At 37.6% G+C, this 24,750-nt stretch overlaps 1 protein-coding gene across 1 annotated transcript in view; it reads left to right on the forward strand.

Moving 5' to 3' along the window:
• Positions 1 to 24,750, forward strand: part of LOC140150210 (uncharacterized) — a 186,253-nt gene that overhangs the window by 51,047 nt on the left and 110,456 nt on the right. Inside the window, exons 5-10 of the mRNA XM_072172216.1 lie at positions 661 to 720; positions 3,880 to 4,075; positions 5,806 to 5,966; positions 20,342 to 20,511; positions 22,026 to 22,168; positions 22,538 to 22,686. Coding sequence (XP_072028317.1) covers positions 661 to 720; positions 3,880 to 4,075; positions 5,806 to 5,966; positions 20,342 to 20,511; positions 22,026 to 22,168; positions 22,538 to 22,686 — 879 coding nt within the window. The remainder of the gene's footprint in view (positions 1 to 660; positions 721 to 3,879; positions 4,076 to 5,805; positions 5,967 to 20,341; positions 20,512 to 22,025; positions 22,169 to 22,537; positions 22,687 to 24,750) is intronic.

Genomic DNA, 24,750 nt, shown 5'->3' on the forward strand with positions numbered 1-24,750 from the left:
TTTTGCCACACATGCTCAGCGACTACTGATTTTTGTGTGTTGCCAGAATCAGTGTCTCTTTGGTGTTCACTACTTCTCTTCTGCAAAGTTCTGACAGTTTCACCAATGTAAACATGGTAACAAGACACAAGGTATAATAGAATAGATATATCTTGGTTGGATATCCTTGGGAATAGGGTCCTTGGGGTGTACAAATTGCTGATTTAAAGTATTGGTTGTTTTGAAGCGAGTTTTTTTTTTTCGGAAGAACTTTGCGTATAGCTTCAGAGGTCCCAGCCACGTACAACAAGATGACAGTGGCATTAGACATTTGGCATATCGATTCGGCCAATTTAAATTTTTATCCGAAGAGTGAAATAATGGCAACAATATACAATGTTGGCATCTTAATCGAAAAGTTGCAATTATCTTAACCATCTAGCTTGCTATTTTTAGTGAAACGCCATTTTCAGCACGGCCTCCAAGAGAATAGTTTCTGATTTGATTTCATGCAGCACCCAGCTGCAATTAGTGACGTTTTACCATGTAGATCGTACAGACAAAACTCTAAATGAAAATAGTCATCTTTTAATACTTAATATATATCATCATATTATGTCTTTATTTCCGTTTTAATTTTTTAATTAATTAATTTATATTTTTCTTTTTGTTTGTTTGTAGATATGACTCATTTAAGATTTGGAAAACGCTCGAGCTCGGCCGAGAAGGACCACCGAATAGGTAATATTGGTAAAAAATAATAATAAAGAATAGTTTATATAATTCGTAAGTTTGGGTTCACACAGAGAGGGAGGGGGCATATTTGCCGTTTATTTTGCGACTAAAAGATATAAGGGTCCACGGATATGAGGTAGAAGGTTCATCTTAACCCTAACAGGACGGTATACTACAAAATACTACTTGATATATGCGCTGTTCGTGCATGCATCCCACGTGGTGTGATGACGCAATCGCCCTAAGTGATATATAGGCACGGTTTCGCTGGCCAGCGAAGCCCAAGACCCGTGGCAAAGTGTCGCCGACCCAGTGCCTGGCATGCGAGGGGTCTCGGGTTCGAATCCCACCCAGAGCAAACAACTTCTTTCCTTCTTTTCTCTCTTCATTCCTTCCTTCTTTCCCTTCCCGTCGCCAAAAAGCCCTTAGGCGGTTAGAGTTAAAGGTACACCATCTGATACACTTATACAGGGTTCAAATTTTTAAATCTTTTAAGATTTTAAAATTTTTAAAGATTTAAAAATCTTTAAAAAAACACTTTAATATTCATCTGATCATATGTATTCAGCAAAAACATAGTATGATGCATTATCCCCAAATTATAAGTGAAAAGATCAAATGCTATAATTTTTGAAAGCTTTTACTGCAAACTATTCTACATGATGTTATTTAAATGCTGTCAAAGTAGTTGGCAAAATAATATTTTGACAACATTTTTCAATGTTATTATATAGTGTGTTTTCATGCAAAACATTTTAAAAACGTTCGTATGACTTTTATATTACCCGACATTTAATTTCATTAATACAAAAAACTAAAGCCCAAAATATAACCTGTTTAAAATGTTATTAAGACGTTTACTGGGTAATTGACCTCTTCTCAGGAGTAAGAAGTACGAACCTTCATTCTCTGTAATATCATTTTGTTTTCGAATTTAAGGTTAGCCAAGGGTTTTTCAGGGGATTAAGTTCATAACAGAGACAGCCATGCAGAAAATGAAGAAGCGTACCGGACGTAGGCCTACTTATAATAGAATATCGATACACGGTCAAGACATGAAACTTGGCTTAGCTCGTGCCCGAAGCTTGTGTGTTGGGGGGGGGGGGCATGAGGGGCGGCAACGGGCCGGATGCTGGGATCACAATTTTCGGCAATTTTCATAAGGATTTTATACAATTTAAAATCGATTGGGGCATTTCCTCTGGCCCCCATGCCCGGCTCCATGAAGCTTCACCACCGTCTGGAAAATGTGTTGATTTTGAATTTATATATCCTTGATATATTTGATGAAATAAATCAATGCTGCTATATTCCCCTGATTACAATGTAATAGGGTACAACCATAACATCAATAACAATATCAAGAAGCAATTATTTGTAAATCGAATTTGACAATGTTTGGGAGGAATATTGAACAAGATAGACTTTGCAGACCTACAAAGAAAGAAAAAGAAATGAAAAAAGAAAAGGCGAAATAAAAGAGGTAAGAAAGGAAGTAAAATGAAAAAACGATTCATAGTAGATTCGTAGTCCAACGCTCTATCCACTCGGTCATAATGGCTCTTAAAATAAACGCGCTGAAATTTTGGACAAACTGATGGAGAAAACCTCGTTTTTGCAATACTAGCTTCAATTTTGAGTGAAAATCAAATGGGGTAGCAATTGGCAGAATGTTGAGAAATAATGTAGGTATTCAGATGTCTAAATTAACGTCCCCTATAAATCAAGATATGGATAATTTTACAAACCAGTTTTTTTCTCATGCAAGGTTCTCCGAAATGTTTCCCCAAAACCGGTTAGATCGGTTTGTAGCACAATACAAACTAGATGGCGCAGTTGTGTTGTACCAAACACGAACATCTATGCCCGTGACCACACCTAACCCCCTTCCTCTATTCACAACCGAAAACTTGGTTAGCACTATGTGAAAGCCCTTGTTATAAGCTTTCATTTGATATATACATATTGTGTTCATAACACACAATACCCTACCAAGCCTTCACTCTCTCTTATACCCTACTAGACACTCTCTCTAAAACACCACCAGACTGGACCACACTCTCTCTAATACCCCACCAGACCCTCAGTCTCTCTTATACTCCACGATACACTGAATCGCTCTAAACACCACCAGACTGGACCACACTCTCTCTAATACCCTAGTAAGCCTTCACTCTTCTAATACCCTACTGAGCCTTCACTCTCTCTTATACCCCTTCAGACCATCACTCTCTCTAAAACATCACCAGACTGGTCCACACTCTCTCTAATACTCCATCGGCACCAGACCTCCACTTTCTCTTGTACTGTACTCCACCAGATATTCACTCGCTCTAAAACACCACCAGGCTGGCCCCATACTCTCTCTAATACCCACCAAGTCATATCTCTCTCTCTCTCTCTCTCTCTCCCTCTCCCCCCCCCCCGCCATCTAAAGCCTTTATCATTGCAAATACAGGTAGCTACCAAAATGCTACCCAATGCGCTAAACTGAGTTAATTATAATAGGTCGTACCTATTGCTTTTTAAAGCCTATACCTTTGACCTCTAGGGTCGCGGCCACCATGGGTTACTTTTAGGGGTCATGAGTCATCATTGTACAAGGTATTAACCCTGAGGGCGCTATAGCTCTTGGCTAGAGCTGTTTTACACATATTGCCCCCTGTATCCCATGACCTTTGACCTCTGGGTCGAGGGTACCCTAAGATGTTTCTAGGAGTCATGGGCCATCATTGTACCAAGTATGGGACCCGAGGATACTTTAGTTCTTGAGCTAGAGGAGTGCAAATAAATGGTCTTGAGAAGGAGAAGGAGAAGCTGAAGACTAAACCCAACATATACAATATCTATGCCCCGTTGCACGGGCAAAGATAAAAGGAGAAAGCAATTACTTGGTGTGGTATTAGACGGGACACTCATTAGAAAAAAATAGGATTAGAAATAAAAAATATAAACGAAGAGTTTGAAAAACATAATGTAAATCTACATGCAACGCACCAACATTTCTGGAACTGCGGTATTTAATTGCTGAGAAAACTTGGTTTTAGAGAACAACTTTATACGTCTTTTTATACGTCTCTTTGTATAACCGTAAAGATGTTTTATTATCATTGTTTTCTTTCAATCTTTATGTTTACCACACAATTTGCATTTTATTATTTGCAGTCACGGGATATCGTAATACAAGCAGTATATGCGCAGTATCGCAGGGTGACCATTACACAACATTTGATGGGGCAGAATATGTGTTTCATGGCGATTGTGAATATTACCTTGCTAGTGATTGTGGCAATGAAGATGGGGCTACATTTGATGTTACTATTAACATTGTCGATGGAAAACTCGCGTCAGTTAAATATAGGTATGTACTATTATCACGCCTGTATTCGGAAATAAGGGCTAAAACGTGCATTTTAGATGTGTTTTGCATACTGTGACAATGATGCCTAAAAGTCTAATATCCGTCAATGAATTTTTCGCAAACACAATTTCATTCAAATTTACATAAATATATTGTAACATAATGAGTAATACCCTATGCGCAAGATAAATGTGAGAAAACATGCAAAGCTGAATTTTTAAGGCTCATTGCCAGTTAGTTACAAATGTTAAAGCGATTACCACTGAGCATATGTTGCAAATTAGGATAATATTTATAACTAGAGGGCCTTATATCTGTACACGAATACCGCTCTACCCCCATGTACACAAACTTGTAGTCCTTATTTGCTGAGGATTAATACAATAAAGAAAATGTAAAAAGTCGCCCAATTTGGCGAAAAATGTATAAAAGGTGAAAGTCCGAGTCACAAGCTTTAATTTAATGTAGGTTGCAGTCTCAAACTAACAAGCTATACAATTTGATAGATTGAAATTTAAAATATGTAATTTGATTATGGGAAAGCTATTCCAGAGCGAGTATGTAAATTAAATGGAACAGTCATTTCAGTGGGAGTATGTAAATCAAATGGAACAGCCAATATGTATGTATTGTAACTGGAACAGCCTTAACGCTTCATAGTGGTATTTTCAATTATCATCAACTATATTATAATAAGCTGTTCTCTATGGATCTGTCTGCTTAGTCCTACGTGTATGGGATGGAGTATGATGGGTTGGTGTTTAGTAACAATATAATTATCAGCTGCAATCGGTATACAAACTCTGAGCTCTGAAGCTGCTTTATTTGATGAGAAATGGCCGGACATGTGTTTTAACATTTGGGGCCCTGGGGCCCATAATACTTATGAGGCGCATGGACATAATGTTAAATTATTCTCAAGTAGACTCAAGCTGGACATTGTAGCTGATTTATTTACTGAGTAACGACCGGCCCTATGGTTTAGCGCTTGTGGCCCTGGGCCCATATTATGTGACACATGGGTCTCACATATACATACAGGTATAGCCTATTTTATTGTGCAACACATTGTATTTGATTCGTTTGACTGGTTGCGAAGAAATTAACGATTACATAATGAGCGCATCTCATATTTGGTGCACTCACCGGAGCGCTTTCACCGGTTCAAATTTTGTTATTGCTCTGAAGATTGTTGTTGCTAGTGAAGTTGTACTATATAGGACACCTCCGATGACGTTATAGATGTTGATGACGTCAAACTGGATGTTGTGCAGCCCCTTGGTTCCGGGGGATCAGGAGGTTATCCCAGACAGGTTCGATGTCTAACCCTCTGTCACAGTACAGTCTGTGTCTTTTTAGTTCTAATAGGGATTGTTTCCAAGACCCTACGAGGGCTTGGACTCCATCTCTAACAATTTTACGTTCTCCCAATCATATTTACGTTTACCGCTGCGTATTAATATACATCATTATATAGTTTCAAAATATTTGTTTTATTTGTGTTTCATATAAACCCTGTGACTACATTGAAAACATGCTCTATTTTATTTTTTGAAAAGATGATTAGTATGATGATCTGAGTACCTCCTTTGAATGGAAAATAACACCAGAGTTCCGGCATTACGCATTGTACTTTTCTTTCTTTTTTATTTAAAAAACTAACCCACACACACACACACACACACACACACAAAGCACTATTAAATTAAATATACAATTTGTATTTTCAGTGAAAACGACGACGATGAAGTTGGTTTTTATCCTGGAGGTTTTCTGAAGAAGAAGACGAAGGGATCTGATGAACTTGTTGAGTTAAGCCTGCCACATAATGAGAATGACCTATACCAGATAACGCTCAGAGGAAGTTGGATGGTATTACAAAGCGAAACGGGTATGTTGGCTTCTATTCTTGTTCTGTCCAATTGAACGTGGTGAATGGACGCCGCCCGTTTCCAAACGGACACAATAATGTCCAAATCAACACAGTAAACCATTACAAAATGGGCGCATTTTCACTAGAGACCATTTCCAAAACGGACGTGGCAAAATGTGCAAGCAAACATGCGTCCATTTCCAAAACGGACGTAAAATGTCAAACAGTAGCGGCAATTCTTGTTGACACAACACATTATTATAGATACGGGTTGTTTTAGTCCATTGTCATCATTTTAGATGTAAACTAATTGATATAAACTCCTCAAAAAAGTTTGGACATTTTAAAAAATGGCTGTATATCAGAATTTTTTGAAAGCTATCTTCATATTGTTTCATATCAGTTAAACCATTTCCGGTCAACAATGATACCTCATTTGTGAAGATCGGAAAGGCAGAGAGGTCTCAAAGAATATGGGTCTTTTTATCTTTTCAGTTTCCGTAAGTCTTTTGTTCAGATACGAAAACGCAAGAGATTCAGTAAGTTACTGTAATCTGATTTCATTATTCTGAAGTACCAATCAGCTTATTTCAATAGAGGTGGTTGCTTATTGCTTATATGTCAATAAAACCGGGAGAGGAAAAATAATGTTAACACCAGTGTTTTTAATGGCCTAGCGCCCTCTCGTCTTTAACATTGGTAAATTGATCTACATTAATTTGACAAAATGCATGCCAATCCGAATGACAAAGTCCGCTTTTTTTTCTGTAAAAACGTTGCAAATAAGCCCTAAAATCACAAAAGGTCCGCTTATGAGCATGTAGAACCCCAAAGCACTTGTGCATGGCCACAGTGTCGCCTTTCCATCAATGTCTATCTCCCTATTTTGCTTCCTACCCCCCCATGATCAGTCTCCCCACTCCCTCCCCAGTCCCTACTCTCTCCTCTCGAGTTCAGTTTCAAGTATTTCCCTCCCTCCCTACCTCCCTCCCTCCCTTTCCATCCGTTGCAAAATGTATCAGTATGATCCATGACTGAAAATAAGCTTTGCAAAAATAAACATTGAAAATAAACCCGAGCCTTGCATATAGACCCAACAACTTATCAGATTAGCTTACCATTGGTACGAATGAATAGAATGCATTATCTTTGCTCCAATGCAATTCTTTTGTATTGCATTTCAATATAAAACATGATTACCAAATCACCACTTGTACGCGCCTCATTGGGAGATATTTGACTATTTTAGACGCTCGTTTCATCGCCAATATGAAAGACTTTTGCTTATAACTTGGCAATATGGTTAGTATATATTTCAATGCAAGACTATTTTTACGAAACACTTACGTCTAGGCGTAAGTGCATATACACCAAACACAAGTCAATTGAAGCCGTACAATTTCCCGTGAATTTAGGACCGTAAAATTTAGACTCTTCTTTTGTCTAGATTAGCACCCAACCGCACATCTCAAGGTTTTATGTAAAAAATCAATATAACTTACCAAAACGAAAACTGAAATTCACGAGCTTCAAATTTTCAGTAACTAACAAACGGCTAGAATAAAAGATTGGTCACACCTGGGAGACTACCACTTCAGAATAACAATGACTTACAAAAACGGACACGGTTACGGAAACAGAAACTGAAAAGATAAAACGACGGTATGTGTCAAACTAACCATTGTCTGCACTCATCGTATTGCCACGGAATAGGCCTGGAAGCGGCGCTAGAAATTAGCATGAAGCCGCATTCATATGTAAATAGCGTATTGTTATTTAAATTTGTGCCCAGACGTATTGAGGGCGACAGGCATGTTATCCAGACAGAGAATGTCTTGATGCGCCGTATTTAGACGGTTGGATTATTTACCTTTGAAGGTAGACGTCCCGTGGATGTGACAGACGAATAAGGAAACCCATTTTTCGATCAATATGGTACACAGGTTATTTAGAGGTTGTTGTCTCTCTGCGCCATAATAGCATCTGAATACCTAAGCGCAAGAAGGCCGTAAGTCCACTTGGCCCCCGGCCCTCAACATATATATGCACTAAAGTTGCGTATAGTTTCGTAAAGTTTGGTAATATTTTATACATGTTCAGGAGCCAAAACAAATATGTCACAACCTTTCATGATGTTTTCACCCTGGAACATGTAGTAAACATTATAAAACCCTAAGAAACTATACGTAACTTGAGTGAATACATGTTAAGGGGCCAAGTGGACTTACTGTTTTCTTGCGCTCGGGTCTTCATTTGTTAATATATCTTTATTTTTGAATAGGGTATATAGTGTTATGTGTTAAAATCTTGTTAGGTCCAAGGTCCACTAGGGCACTTTCTTTCAGGACTTTTTTCTAACTCATCTATTTTTTTAAAATAAATAAGGACCCGGTGCTTAATCTCGCCGATTACCTCTGCATCGTCTCGCAGCATTTCGATGGCTCTACTGCGTCTTGCAGTTTCAAGCCGCAGCACGCCGATGAATTAATATAGTGCAGCCATATACCTGGTTGCGAATTCGCGAGCAGTTATGGGCATCGAGTTCGCAACATCTTGCCATCTTCTTGCTCTGCGGTTTGCCATTCATTACTCAAAACCTGTATATTAATGTTTATTGTAGTACGTACTTGAGTTTACTCACCGTGAGCAATTTGCGGATCAGTCGATATAATCCGGCAAAGAATCAACGCACTCAAGGACACTAATTTGTAAGGCTATTGTTGTCAAGTGTTATAAAACGGTTGCGAGAAATGTAGGAGTTGGGCCGATCAAGCCGATGAACGGGTGACTGAACATGGCTTTTCATCGAGCAGACACACATTTTGTTAGTGCATATCGCAACAGTATTTTATTTCTCAGCATAGGCGCATCGGCTTGGGTCTGCGTCTTGGGTTGCGGGCACGCCGCAGACTTTATCGGCGAGATTAAGCACCCAGACCTAATAAAAATGGAGTCTCTAAATTAATTGGACAGACAGTAGTCTTGAATTGCTATAACACATTCAAGATGTTAACAAAAAATAATTCCCGGCACTTTGGCCATACTCAAGCTTAAATGTCAACACAGTGGTCAAATTTGTTCAAATCTGGTTAACAAGCACACCAAATTATTTCTCTAATTGCACGGATTTAGAAAAGAAAATGTACAGTTGACCTACCTGCGACATACCGTTCTCGAATTACAAGCAAAAAGGCGCAACCTATGACATGTTATTATTTAGAAATATTATGCACCTGCTGTACTCTTCAAGAAGTATTCTACACTGTTCTATCCAGTAAAAATATAGTAAAGGAGCATTTTGTCTTGCTACATTAGTGGAACCAATGATTTTTGGCATTTGTCACCTCAAATGACATAATTAGAATTTGTTCCATTTGTTCTATTCCCCTTATGTTTCCCACGAGGAGCCAAAGGTTGTAATGGGGCCAAAGTGTAAAATTTGTTCCATCATTTTTACCTCAAATTTTTCCTCTCATTTCTAGGAAAATAAAAGTCAATTGTCATAATGCACTAAATTTCAGGATTTACAGAGTAAATTAGGTTAAATATATCATAACTCTAGGCCAAATTTTCAAATTGTACCGATTAAATTGTGCCTTGTCTCAAATTATACCTCTCGACAGACGTCACTCGATTATAAAATTTAAAGGGGAACATGATAATACAGATTGCACCAAAATTGTAAATGACGTACGTGTATTATGTTTGCGATTTCTACTGTTAAGGGCTCTGGTATGAACGTTTGGACAGTATTTTCGTGGGAAATGAGAGCACATCAGATATGTCGAATTGAATTATGAACACGAGGATATCAACTAATTTTCATTTTTGAAATACGCGATATAATACAAATTTAATGACAAAATATTAATATATGATATTTAATAAATGTTTGATATCTAACAGTCCTCGAAGTAAATTTTCTACATCTAATGATAATCATGTACTTAGTGTATGTAGCTCAAAATAGCAACAACAACTACATTACAACAACCATGAAAAGTAGATCTCTTTGTCATTGAACAAGTTCATTTTGGATTGTTAGAATTCACTGTTGACATATTTCTTTTTAAACAAATCCAATAAAAATGAAGATGTTAAACTCACATTTTAGTGACGTTTCACCACAACACTAGTGGTTTCCTCAGACTGGCAAATCATCACATCTGACTGCTTCCTTTTACAGGCAACCACTATAGAGGGCGTGATGAGTTGGTCAAAGATGTTGTTGAGTGAGTAGGCCCCCTCGTCCTTGTTTAGGGTGTATTTTCCTTTTCGGCGAATCCAGATGGCTTCTTTCAGCCATCTGGTGGTCTTGTCAGCTTCTCAATTGATGACTTTTGAGTCCTCCCAATTGATGGAATGGTTTGTCGAGGCAACATGATCGATGATAGCTGACTTGTGAATGTCTTTAAACAGGTGGAGAAATTTAAAACTAAGCCCTACACACAAGCCAGCCGCTAGTCATCAATTACATACATTCACAAGTCAGCTATCACCGATCATGTTGCCTCGACAAACCATTCCATCAATTGGGAGGACTCAAAAGTCATCGATAGAGAAGCTGACAAGACCACCAGATGGCTGAAAGAAGCCATCTGGATTCGCCGAAAAGAAAAGACACTCTAAACAAGGACGAGGGGGCCTACTCACTCAACAGCATCTTTGACCAACTGTCAATGAGTTGCCAGTCTGAGGAAACCACTAGTGTAGTGGTGAAACGTCACTAAAATGTGAGTTTAACATCTTCATTTTTATTGGATTTGTTTAAAAAGAAATATGTCAACAGTAGATCTCTCTGTGCTCTAATGTCCCATAAAAATACAGTCCAAATGTTCATACCCCAGCCCTTAAGGGGAGTAATTTGACACCAGTTTTGATGAAATCGGACCATTTTTAAATGTTGACCTCTGTGTATGAAAGTTTTGACATTTGACCTATTCGACCTCACCGTGGAAAAATATGACTATTTTATTTCATGTGATGAGGGGAACAATAATTTGAGATACATTACAACACAACGAGCCCTTGTGGGAACAACAGGGCTTAGAAAAAATGGAACCAAGCAATTTTTTATCCTTTTAGGTAAGGATGCCAAAAAACGTTGGTTCCACTAATGTAGCAAACAAATCCCAAACCAATACTAGCTAGCGCCCTGTACTTTAGGCCTTTTATACGGGAACTTAATCCCATCGCCGTGGAAGTTTTCACTGAAAGCTATTTCGCAAACTGATTTTCTGTACACATGATCACACACAAAAGTGTATACCAAACTTGACATTGGAACAAAAAATATTTTAACCTAATTCAAATACTAATTGTCAACATCATGTGTTTTTTATCTAAACCAAATTAGATATGCAATAATTGATATTTTAACTAAATAATGCATAACAGGTATTTTTGCAGTTAATTAGGAAATATGGAAACTAAGATTATTAAATTGACGTATCTTCGTTCATATTTTACTGCTCACTATAGATTTTTGCCTTCACTTAGAGGCTTTAATGGCAGAGTGTTTTTGAATAGATAATCCTCTATATTCTTCTAGACGTTGAAGTTGCTGCTTCTGAACATCATTTCGCAAACTCTCTAATATGACCAGATAAACGATCTCGCTCCGTCACATAATCAGGCGAGGATAATCCATGTGGGTGCCTGAACCGCAGTCTTTCTACTAACCTATAGACGGATACCTTCTAAATTCGCCCACGATAATACACCTGATCTTACACGTCTACTAACATGCAATTTTAGACGTGTAATTGAATACGCTTAAGGGGAAGCTGCACTGAAAAAAGCGATTTTCTAAAGTATTTGACCTGTGCACTTGTAAATTGGTGGGAATGTGTGTGCTGATCAAACTTAGCGATTCCAGCCAAAAAATGATCGTCGTTATAACGGTTGCCATGGTAACGGCGGCCATGTTGGATTTTCACATGATGTCGTTGCGCGTCATTTTTCTCAGTCGTTCTTTGGTATTTTTTTCTGAAATTTGTTTTATTTGACAAATTTAGGTCTAATTAAAAAATTTATAGAGGGAATTTTCAAAAAAAGGTTGTACGGTTACGCTACGGTGCATTAAAATTGGTAAATTTGCGCATTTTGGCGGTAAATTTACAAAAACGGGACGTTTCCATGGTTACCAGATGTTTTCCAAAATTTCCTTCTATAAATATTTAGATACAGGTATGTCCAACATACTTGCCAAAAATAAGCTCAAACAGATACACCATTACCAAGAAAAGTGACGCGCAAGGTAAAAAATGACGCGAAACAACATCTGGCAGAAAATGGCATTTTAAGTCTAGAAACACTTAATATGTTAATTAGGCAGCAATTATGCATATCAAATATTATAAATCATCATGTTTCTGACAACAATAACATTTATACTAATTATTAGCACTCTTTATAGACAATAAACATATTACATTATTCAGAAATTAATTTTTAGCTGGAAATTCCTTAAATATCGCCCCTTGAAAACAATACAATACATAAGAAATACATTACGTGTATTAGTATAGGACAGAATTCAATTCGCGACTTTTTCGCGTTACGTTGTTCCCTTTGATTACTTGCAACTTCTGAACCAAATGTCCGATTTGAATCAAATAAAAAGCAAATAAAGGCCCAAATTCTATAGATTTTTAATTTAGAAAAAACAGAAAAAGACTAAAATACCCCTATTTCACAACAATCCTGGTGCAGCTTCCCCTTAAGATGATTCGTTGATTTAATTCTACCGCGAAATTCTTAGACGTATTAATATTGCATCTTAGACGTCTAAGATTGCATCATAGACTTCTAAGATTGCATCGTTCTAAGATTGCATCGTAGACGTCCAAATTTGCATATCAGACGTGTAAGTATAGGCGTATTATCTTTGGCGTATTTAGAAGGTATCCGCCATCTATAAACATCAGAATTGTAAGCTGAAATACTGTACCGGAATCTATAACTGGTAGCAAGCGTCTAAGGCAAAACTTACATGGCATGGCAGGACAATCCGCACTTGTTTTAATCATGTCTGGTGTCAGTCAATAAGTCGAATTATTCATTTATTATTCTTTGATCATTTATTGGGGTTTATTGCTGAGCCAGTCCTCCTGCCCCATTATTCCCAAAGTTTGTTAAAGCCTAAAAAGCTACTTAAACTTATGGATACGGACTATAAAAGTCGTTGTATTATGGTAAGCAACTATTTCCAACTGATAGGATTTGGTCGTTTACAGCATCCTGCGAATGATAGTGAGCTTTGCATTAATAATTTCATTGCGAGCGTGCAGAAGAATTCAAATATCACAGGTATACTTTTGTAGGTCTTGTGGTTCTTGAGTCATGTTGTAAAGAGGGCTGAAACCATCACCTTTTAAAACGTATATATCTCATTAACAACAATAAATTAAGCAACATACTGCAGTTACTGTCCGTTTTCCTATACACAATACACAGTGCTCTCACCATTGAGGTGTGACCTTTACAAATAGTGTATGTTAGAAGTATAGGCAATTGCCTAGTTAACGTCACTGTGTAAAAAATAACTGGCCAATATTTAAAGTATTCTCCAAACTTCTAGCAAATATATTTCTCTAACATGGCCTAAAATTACAGCTAGGTTAGATGTTCAGAAATATTCGCACTTTGGTAAAAACATGAGTGAGGGCAAGGCATAGCTAGCTAACTCCCCGTGTTAATCGAATGCAGATTTGACCGAAAATATTTGTAAATGGACCGCTCATTATTGAAAACGGTACAAGAAAACGGTACAGGCTGCATTTAAAGTATTCTCTGTCAATCATCATGATGAGTTTGTTACATAGTATGCCGAAATTGGGTACTGTAGGTGATTGACAAAAGGTCGCACTTTGCTGATGAGTAAGTGACAGTGAACATGAGAGTCAGCGCCCATAACCCAAGTTTGTAGCTAGTTAGCGGAGGTCGTCGTGGGACTTATTATTGATTATTGATTATTGAAGTGCCGTATTTGGTCATGAGAGCAGCATCACCTAGGCACGGACCGTAATTAATAGATACGCACGATTTAGGGCAAGAAAAAAAAACCGGGACACTTTTGGAGACATCATCATCATCATCACTTTCTGCATTTTTTGTAAACAACATACTGTTGTTTTTTTCTTAAAATGCATGTAACAACTAAACTCCTCAACAAAAGTTTGGAAAGTTTTTTCAAGCATCTGTATCTCAAATTATTTGTGACATATTCATATCGTGTTGCATATCAATGGATAGCTACAATACTCCCTTTTACAATGACACCCCATTTGAAACAATAACATTTTTCACGGCTGAGTACACCCCTTGTGAATGTAGTGGGGCTCAAACAGAATTTGCCAAAGTCTGTGCTCAAACAACGATAGCCACTAACCTCAATAACTGGTGGGAAAACCACAGGCAGCCACAATAGTCAGGCACCTTCTCCTCATGCTGCTCACCGACCTGGTTACACGTTACTGTGGCATGGCATTCCATTCTTCAACAAGGATTCGTCGCAGGTCATTCAAGCTAGTCCCACAAGTGTTCAATCGGGTTGAGGTCTGGCCCCCGAGTCTGCCTGATGGCAAGCCATTTTGGCTCTACTCTCATATTCTGTAGGTAGTCGTTGGCTACCGTGGCTCTGTGGGGCGAGCGGTGTCATCTTGGAGGATTGCATTAGGTCCCAGATTGTGAAGATATGGGATTGCAGCTTGCTGCACAGAATACTGGTCAATTTGGCAAATTCTTTTTGAGGCCCCACTACCTTCACAAGGCGTGTACTCAGCCGTAAAAAAAATGTTATTGTTTCAAACGAGGTGTCATTGTAAAGGGGAGTATTGTAGTTATCCATTGATATGCAACACGATATGGATATGTCACCAATTATTTGAGATACAGATGCTTGAAAAAACTTTCCAAACTTTTGTTGAGGAGTTTATAATTATTGTTTAGCGCGTGATGAAATAAAACATCACGATTTTCATCACAAAACAAAAATAATGCATAATAAATCGTTTGTTTTAGAGCGTGATGAAATAAAACATCACGATTTTCATCACAAAACAAAGTAATAGGCCTACAAAAGAAATACATTTTTCAAGAGTGATTAAGGCGTGGGGTATGAGCGACCTTGAAGTACAGGTATCTGGAGAAGGGAAGCAACGAGTTACCCCAATCACAGCGACATGTAGTGACTTGGCCGCCGAGTGTTAATATATATTTATTTTTGAAGGTTCGTGTTTGTTTTAAATTTTGGGGCGTTTTTCCAAAATTTGATATTTTTGGTGATATTTCAAAAAAGCGACATGCCAAAGACAAATCTTCTTGCACATACTTTGTTATTGCTAATACAACTCTTTTCAGCATACATTGTACCTACGTTACAATTCGTTTTGGTGATTTAGTAATATTATAAATTTTGTGACTGCATTTTGGCGTTTTCGATGCGATTTTAGGCTTACCGTGATTTAACGTTGATATTTGGTCTTGCTCCTTTTATAATTTCACTTTGATCGTCGGCTTTTGTAAATAACAGAATGTAGATTGCCTCTGAATAAGTCTCGTAGTCCTCTTGGTGGGTTTTTTCATGATATATTTAGTTTGTATTTGCATGTAACAACCCAAAACCGACCTCTGATTTCAGGGTTGAAGGCTGTTTTTGGAATGCCCGTGGACTCAAACAAGTGCACGAGTGGCGACTATGGTTTTATACTTCCCGCATTGATGATTGCGTCTACGCCTAACAATATACTTCTTTTTATATGTTGACTGTAGCTGGTATATCACTGGTATACAAAGAATTGGTTACATGTCAATGACCATTAACTTCAGGGATAGACCCTTCGAATATTTATGCGCCTTTCTATCATGCAGTATCTTTACCCGCAGACATGTGCCCGTGTCATGTGACAATATTGCGTAACATTAAAGGTTAAGGTTACACGAAGAAACGTATAAAAAACGTATAAAAGACGTATAAAGTTGTTCTCTAAAACCGCGTTTTCTCAGCAATCAAATATCCCTGTGAGTCAAATGTTGGTGCATGGATGTATCTTAACATTATTTTTGTGTGTTTATACAAATTTTTAGAATCCGTTTGAAAATCCTTCGTTTAAATCATTTTTACGCACCATGTTCACAAGATCAAAAACACGTTCCATGCAGTTTTTTTCAAATATTCGCTCCGTATAAAACCACGCCAAGTGATTGTTTTCTCCTTTTTTGTATTGTACTACAAATCGACCAAAGAAATAATGTTGCCATGGGGAAGAACCAAATACAGTACCGATTAAATTCCGTTTTTGGGAACAATTTTTGAGAATCTTGTACCACAAAACACTGTTATGTTACATTATCGATATCTGGATTGTGGAACGTTAATTTTGATTTCTAACTGCCTACATTATTTCTCATAGGTCTGTCGATTCCTTTACCATTCGAATTTCACTCCAAATTTAAGCTACTTTTGCAAAAATCGAGGTTTTTCGCCATCGATACCTCCGACATTTACAGCGGTGATGAGATTGTTTATCATAAGAGCCTGGTATGCACTATTCCATAATAGTCAGTTTGAGATCAATCGATTTCGCAAGTAACTCAGTAGCTCAATCGGTTAGCGCGCTGCTGGACTCACGTTCGACTATATAATACTACAGTTTTGAACTGGAAAACTTTGGTACGTGTTCGAGTCCCTATGTGGGCCATTCCATCTATTTTATTTTATTTTTCTCTCACTTTTTTCTTTTTTCTTGTTCGTTTCTTTCTTTCTGACTGCAGAGATTGGTATAGAAATAGTGGCGTACCCAATGAGGGGAGGGGGTTGGGGAGGGGCAGATTCACCTCTGTGTGAAGTCGTGGGAGGGGAGGAGGGAGGATGAGGGAGGAGGGGATATGAAGAATGAGAGAGGGCTGGAGGAAGGGATAAATAAAAAGATATAATAAAGACAAACTGTAAATAAATAGAAATATAAGGAAAATGATGGGAATGATGGGAATGAGAGAGGGAGGGTGAGAGGGGACAGTGAGAGGGAGTGAGTGATAAAGTGTAGGCTTAGGAAAGAATAAGTAAAGAGAAGGGAAAAGAAAGGAATGATGAATACATTTAATAATCATTATTAGGCCTATATAATAACTAAACACATAACAGCACTGGGCAGCCATTCGATGATGTCAATGCTTTTATTCGTTACGTAATTAAAACTCCCAGTCAGATGTATTTCACACCTACCAAACACAACTCACCCAATTTCGAAAACTGGACGTTAAATGTACACTCTCATGAATATTGATTGGCAACATTTTCAAATATGTCAGCGCTCTAATCGGAAACAATAGAACAATAGACCCTGCAGAGCGTTGGTCTCATACACATATCAATGCACTGCGATCAAAAAGGTTGATGACAACATTTGATTGAATTGACTGCACTGCGCCATGATTACGGTGAAGGACATCTGTTCAAATCCTTTGTTTGGAGCCAATCAATAATTTCACGCACAGCTTCTATGCAGATTAGAGTTTACACACGCTGCAGCTGGGGTGATCGATCGAGCTGGTTGCCGTTAGTGATCGAATGCATGAGCTTATTTGCGTTACTGAATCGATTTACTTGATTAATTTCCTGTTAACTGGGTTTAATGCCACAAAGGTCGAATCTGGTTTGCCGTGGACTACACCACATTTCGCCATAATACATTCTAGAAACGCTTGCTGTTAGAATAAGAAAAATGTTAATGCTAATTTATTGTACATTCTAGGGAAGCGTGGTTACCTTTTTAAAATAACCGAGTGAGAGGGTTTTCAAGAAAATATTTTTCCTGTCAAAACTGAAGCATTCTCTGTATAAAAGAAAATATAAATATTAACTGCACATCATATATAACGATTCGTGATACCCAATTGTGGCACATTTGATGTCGTTTAAGAGGCAGAGAATTTTATTTCAATTGTATATACGCCAAAATATTTTTTTAATTGAGCAAGAATAAGGATAGAAAAAAAAACGTTGAAAAAACTATGTGAATATTACATTAGACCCAACCAAAGATTACTGTTTCGTTTTTATGGTAATCTAATCTTTTATTTCCTGAAAAACATTTTGGGTCTAATGTCGAATATTCACATACTTGATCAAAACATCGAACGTGTATACAAGGAAACGGTAGGTTTTCGTCTATAGTATTTTACTGACCATGGAAATGTACTGAGACACAAGCAAGTGTCAAAATCGATGTAATGTATTGTCCATATAGACGCCCAGTTATCATGCTTATTTTTGGATTTTTGTGCATAAAACACGCAGTTAACAACAATTGAGCTATACAGGGGAAAGAAGAATTACGCATCGCACACAAGCACAATTAAACATGAATTTACAAATGGAAACATTACATGCATAGGCAGATATACCAGAGTAAAAACTCCGGACATACCTGCCTGTGCGGGGACTCGCACACAAGCACAATTAAACATGAATTTACAAATGGAAACATTACATGCATAGGCAGATATACCAGAGTAAAAACTCCGGACATACCTGCCTGTGCGGGGACTCGAACCCCAGACCTCTCGCTTGTCGGGCGAGCGTTCTAACCACTGAGCTACACAGACTGTCCCTGATAAACAGGACTCAAGTCTGGTACTTATGGATATGAGCAGTCATGCGGGGTAAACAGTACAAACAACACATTACATACCAGTGTACGAGATCAATTAATGATGCTTACCCGCCGGCCTAATATAATCATGCAATCAAGGGAAGAGGCCTACGCATCATACACTGGAACATGGAAACATGGAAACATTACAAACTAGCGCACGAGATCAAATTAATGATGCTTAATCGTAGTCTTAATATATCAATATACAGGGGAAAGAAGAATACCGCATCGCACACAAGCACAATTAAACATGAATTTACAAATGGAAACATTACATGCATAGGCAGATATACCAGAGTAAAAACTCCGGATATACCTGCCTGAGCGGGGACTCGAACCCCATACCTCTCGCTTGTCGGGCGAGCGCTCTACTACTGAGCTACACAGACTGTCCCTGATAAACAGGACTCAAGTCTGGTACTTATGGATATGAGCAGTCATGCGGGTTAAACAGTACAAACACATTACATACCAGTGTACGAGATCAATTAATGATGCTTACCCGCCGACCTAATATAAAATCATGCAAACAAGGCAAATACAGGCAGGTATGTCCGGAGTTTTTACTCTGGTACAATTGAGCGCTAATAATACACATAAATGTTTTTAGACAAATAAAATTCCAAAATATGGTACGTTTTCTGCCTTTGCTTGTCACGTGGTAGGCCTATGTTGAAGTTGCGATTATATCTTCAAATAAGTTTCCAACAATTGAATGAATTCCAACAAGACAAGTGGCCGAGTGGTCTAAGGCGCTGGGTTCATAGTGTGTCCAAAGCAGTCCGCCGCCGTGAGTTCGAACCCCGCCTCCGCCAATCTTTAATGAAGTAAAATTAAAATTTTACTTTAAAAAAATTTCATATTGGGGAAATGTGACTGGCAGAATTTATGAATGGCGTGGAGTGGTGTGGCCGTGGACCATAAGTGCATCGTGATTGAGGTTTAAAAGTATATGATTTGTAGACTGAACCGCAAAATATCAAGGAGCTATTTTTCAGTAATGATTTAGACAATGAAAATCAATGGAATCCCTTCATCGCATACAAAGCGCATGTATACACAACACATTATCAATATGAGGATTTGTAGGCCTTTCTCCACGAAGATAGTTCCTGTGTAAATGAAATAAAATAATGATTACAGAGTTTTTTATAATAAAAAAAAAGAAAAGAAAAGAAAGAAAAACGGTAGAGACAGGTAAACAGAGAAGCGGCCGTCTGCCCGTTGACTTGCTTTTACTTGACTTACCTTTTAAATGGTTATATTCTTAATTTGCCATATTTCAGTTGATTACAGCCATGATACAAAATGTTACCTTCCTATTATGTCAAATTTTGATCACCGATATCGATGTTGATGGCATAAAGTAGGGGTCCGTTCATATATTTTCATGACTAAACGGTATAAACAACCGTTTAAATGTTGTCCAAAGTAATTTCAAAGTCATTAGAGGTCATTTCAAAGTCACTGCTGGACTTCTTGGTCTTATAGGACCTCAGCATATCTAGTTATACGTTTGTTTCAGGATGTAAAAATCATAATACGCTCGTAATTCCCTTTTCACGACATTATCCTAATATCCTTGATGGGGTCATATAAATGTTATTTGGGTGGTTATCTGCAGTTCATCCTTTGTGAATGTCTTGCTCGATACAAATAATTCAACTCAGTTCATTTCAACTTTTATTCACATAATATCAAACCATTCTCATGTGACTACGTTTGTTTGTGTAGGTCTTGGGGTACATTATGATGGATACTCCAGTGTGTATATAATGGCACCGAAGGTGGTATTCAAGGATAAGATGTGTGGTTTATGTGGAAATTTTGACGAGAATGCCAACAATGACTTCAAACATGGGACAAGACAATATAATACTCCAAATGCGTTTGCCAACTCCCTGGTATGTACCATCAAATACGCGGGCGAAGCTAAAATGGAATTTCGTTCTTAGTTGAATAGCAAAACATTACTTGCATTTTACATCATAATAGACAAAATTATAGTATACAAATATTAACTGTCTATGAGTGTGATGGTCGAAATATAATCACGAGGTGAAAGATGGATTGTTCCATTCCACGAGCCGGAACGACGAGTTGAATGGAACAATACATCTTTCACCGAGTGATTATATTTCGACCATTACACGAATTTAAGACAGTTAATATTTGTTTTATATTACTCATGCATAAATTCTATTACTAAAATACTATTTAAGGTAGGAAATACATTTTTTCATCAACATAACACCATGTTTTGCGGTGATATACTTCACATTTTGGGACCCACCCCATAACTAAATCGGCGAGTCCAAGAGTCAGCGCACGGCTTGGCGCAGGCGCACTACGGCAAAGCACATGATGGTAAAGACTATCACACGGAGTGGGTGATGGTAAAAATGGCAAATGGTAATCAACCAATGAACTGTCTAGAATTTATGTATGAGTGATATAATTTAAACTATCTGTGACGTACTAAACTGTAATACTGTTAATATGTCATACTGTTAATCATGCGTCCGCATGATCAAAATCTGACAATGTTTCTAGGCAACATCAGGCAAATTTATTTTACCCGCGAATGCCCAGTATCGCTGGTTATGATTTTTATTTCCTGATCATATTTTCACATGCCAATGTCAGCAAGGGAAATCTCCTCCAAATCTATTCTTTGTTGAACCCCTGTGCCACTGGCACATACGTCTGGTGTGTGGTAAAAATTAACATTGGTATCTCGCGTTTTAATGCAGGAGTCAATTTTTGGTGCCTGCTGGAAAACAAAAACAAAACTTACATGAAAGAAAACATTAAAGTTGCTCCAATTTTCATGAAACATGTACCAATTGTATCAGTAATATAGTTGTTCAAACTCCAAATAACATGTATATTTGTAAGACCAATCTATTGCAATGCTTTTGAGAAGGGTATTGGCCTTTCATATCTTTCGTTAAAAAAACCCTCGTTTAGAGGCATATATGCTTCTAGACGGAATTCTACGGTATACGTTTCAAGGTTTTACAAATAAGACATAATTGAATCTTACTAATTAAGCCGCTTTGAGACATGGTTTTTGGTGAATATATAGAGTAGAACATAACAAACTAATGTTTCAATTTTCTTTAAAAATTTTAATATGTTGAATACGTCACTATGCGATACGGCCGTATTATTAGACCGAAAAGAAGAGGGTTTGAGAGTGGTCAATCCTTTAAAAGTCCAGTCCTGTTTCGTTAACAGGTACTGAAAATACTATTATCTTACAATATTTCACATATTTACACCAACTAATCATTTTGATATCAACAAGAATGTCAACCGGTGAATTTTACACCCCCCTTTTTTTTTGGATGTGCTCGTACAAGCACTTATTACGTATGGAGACGAATTATCTCTATGGATGTATTTTTCCCCACAGACGTTATTCACGAGCAAATGTAAAGATTTGCCAAAAAATGTAACAAATCCACTCAGCGAGGTCAGGGATCACATGGAGTGTACCGCTATTGATGCACCTGAGTTTGAGCAATGTCGCCATGAATCAACAATTGACGTGGATAGGTAAAAGTTGGTATAACGTGTGATTAATATGAAATGATTCGAATGAAAATGATACACACCTAGCTGTGGCAAGCAGCGACTAAATTTTAGTACTGTAACTATTATAAGCATGATATGTTGCATGATGTCCTTACGATGTTAATAAAGAAAGTATGTACGAAATCATTTAAGATAATTATATTTTATTTTTGTCTAAACCAATTGTTTTAATCATTATGTTAGACCAAAATATAAATTATTATGCGATTTTCGGTTTTTTTAGAACGTTGTATTTTTGTATTTTTGACGAGTCTCTCTTGCAAAGGTACATGTGATTTTTTGTCTGATTTGGATTAATTGTTAAATGAACATGTTTATTCGTTTTAACAGTTTTCGACGAATGTGTCAGTATGACGTAGCGTCTTGTGAATTTGAAGATAAAAACATATGCATCTGTAGATCATTGACAGAATTCGCCCGTCGCTGCGCTCAACGTGGATTTGCTAAAGGCTTAATATGGAGAGTTGGCGGTAGATGTGGTAAGAAATGTCTTTAAGTCTATACATTCGAAATAATGCGTCATAGTGTTGATATCGCACTCTTAAATGCATGTCAAATGTTTGCAGACCTTTGACCCCTAATTTGAATATTAACTTTTGCGCATCAGATAACGCGTACACAAGTTGCAACTCTGTACTTTTTAATTTGTGGCAAAATGAGCAATATATAAGGTATTCGGTGAATGACCGGAAGTTACCCCTAAATGATATTTAACCACAAACTGGATAACAATATTAGTATATCAGCTAAGGTCACTACATATGTGCAAGTCCCAACTCTATATTCCTTAATTGTAACAAGAAGTAGCATTTTGAAAGTATTTCGTGAATAACCGGAAGTAACCCCTAAACGATCTTTGATTCCAGTAGTTTAACTTTTATTTAACAACGAAAGTCAATGCATATGTAAAAATCCAAGCTCTGTGCTTTGATTTTAAGCTGAAATCACGTTTCTGTTTTCTATGTGGCCCTTGCGTGACATTTGGCACAAAATTGGTCATTATACCACGCTTATCCTTGTGACCAAGTTTGATATAAAATTGGATGGTTTGAACCCAATACTAACATTAATTGGTCGAGATATGAATTTTAAAATATTGGACGAGACGTAGTCAAGTCTAATATTTTAAAACTCATAATTATTATCATACCTCCAGTTTCCGAGGTCTATTTACTTTGTACTTCTATGCGGAAAGACTGTAGTTACAATGGTCAAAAACGTGATTTCGCTTTTAAAAAATCTTCTTTTACAAACAACATACGGTGATGACAATGTTAAGTCATGTGACTCAACTTTATGCAGTATCTATAGGGCATTCACAGATATCCGGTTAAATCATATCTGCTATGTGTGAAATAGCTACCATCAAGGAAATTAATGTTGGCACACTCTGGCATACTAAACGTAAATCGTCACCCCTCTCCCCCAGTTCAATGTTGATGAAAGCACTTTTTCCATCGGGCTCTCCAGTCTCCCCAACATTGATTGAGGGAGAATGGAGGAGGGAAGGGGAGAGGAGAAGGCATATACTTCTTATCAAACATAGTTATACTAATTTCACTGAACTATCAGAGCGGCAATGAAGAGTTCCAACATTTGGTCAAGGTGTGCCAACTAATAATTTCATTGGTTGTAGGTGATGTAACTTGCACATATGCATGGCAATTGACGGGTGTTTACTGGGGGGTCACATATTTGGGGTCAAAGTTCATCTAAGGTCATTTCTGACACTCAAAAAATGCTGTAAATATAGCCAAATTTGATGTATCTCGACCTATGCGAAACGGATAGGACCCGTTATTGCCGCAGTGATGCAACGTTAATGGTAGGGGAGGAATATGATAGTCTCGACCCCCGTGGGTCAAAGGTCAAAATCTACAAAGAAGCTTCGATTGGGGTGGAATTCACCAGGAATAATCCTTGTGACATCTTAAACACAAAACAAGTACAGTTGACCCCATCCGTGACCCAGGGGTCACGTTATAGAGGTCAAAGATTAAATCACCGACATGCTTTTATTGGGCTTAAACTAGCTCGATAATAATAGCCATCGTGACCATTGTGACACTAAACGCAAAAAAGGGGGGTCAAGGTATACCGGTCAAAGGTCAAATTACTGATATCCTGGGATTGAGCTCAAACTCGATAGTAATATTCCTTGTGACACTATTAACTCAAGAAAATGCATTTAATGACACTCGTGAACTAGGGGTAAAGATACAGGGGACAACGGTAATGTTACTGACATGCTTGGATATTTGCTTGCTGGTAGCCGTCTTGTTTGTTTTGTATTAACATAACTAGTTTGATTTTGTTTTGGTTGATATCTTGAAATTTTATGTTCACCACAATGCGTGACAAACATCCAAACAATGCCTCAATAATTCCAGGAAGAATTATTTATTTCAAAAAGTGAAAAGAAAAAAAGAAAAGCTTTAATATGTCCCAAAAACCTTACACGTTTCAGATTTCATAGTCGAGAACTGATACCATATTTTCAACTGTTGCGATTCGCAGTATCGTTCGCAGTATCCCGCGAATGG

This window comes from Amphiura filiformis, chromosome 4 (assembly GCF_039555335.1).
Source record: "Amphiura filiformis chromosome 4, Afil_fr2py, whole genome shotgun sequence".
Classification (NCBI taxonomy): Eukaryota; Metazoa; Echinodermata; class Ophiuroidea; order Amphilepidida; family Amphiuridae; genus Amphiura; species Amphiura filiformis.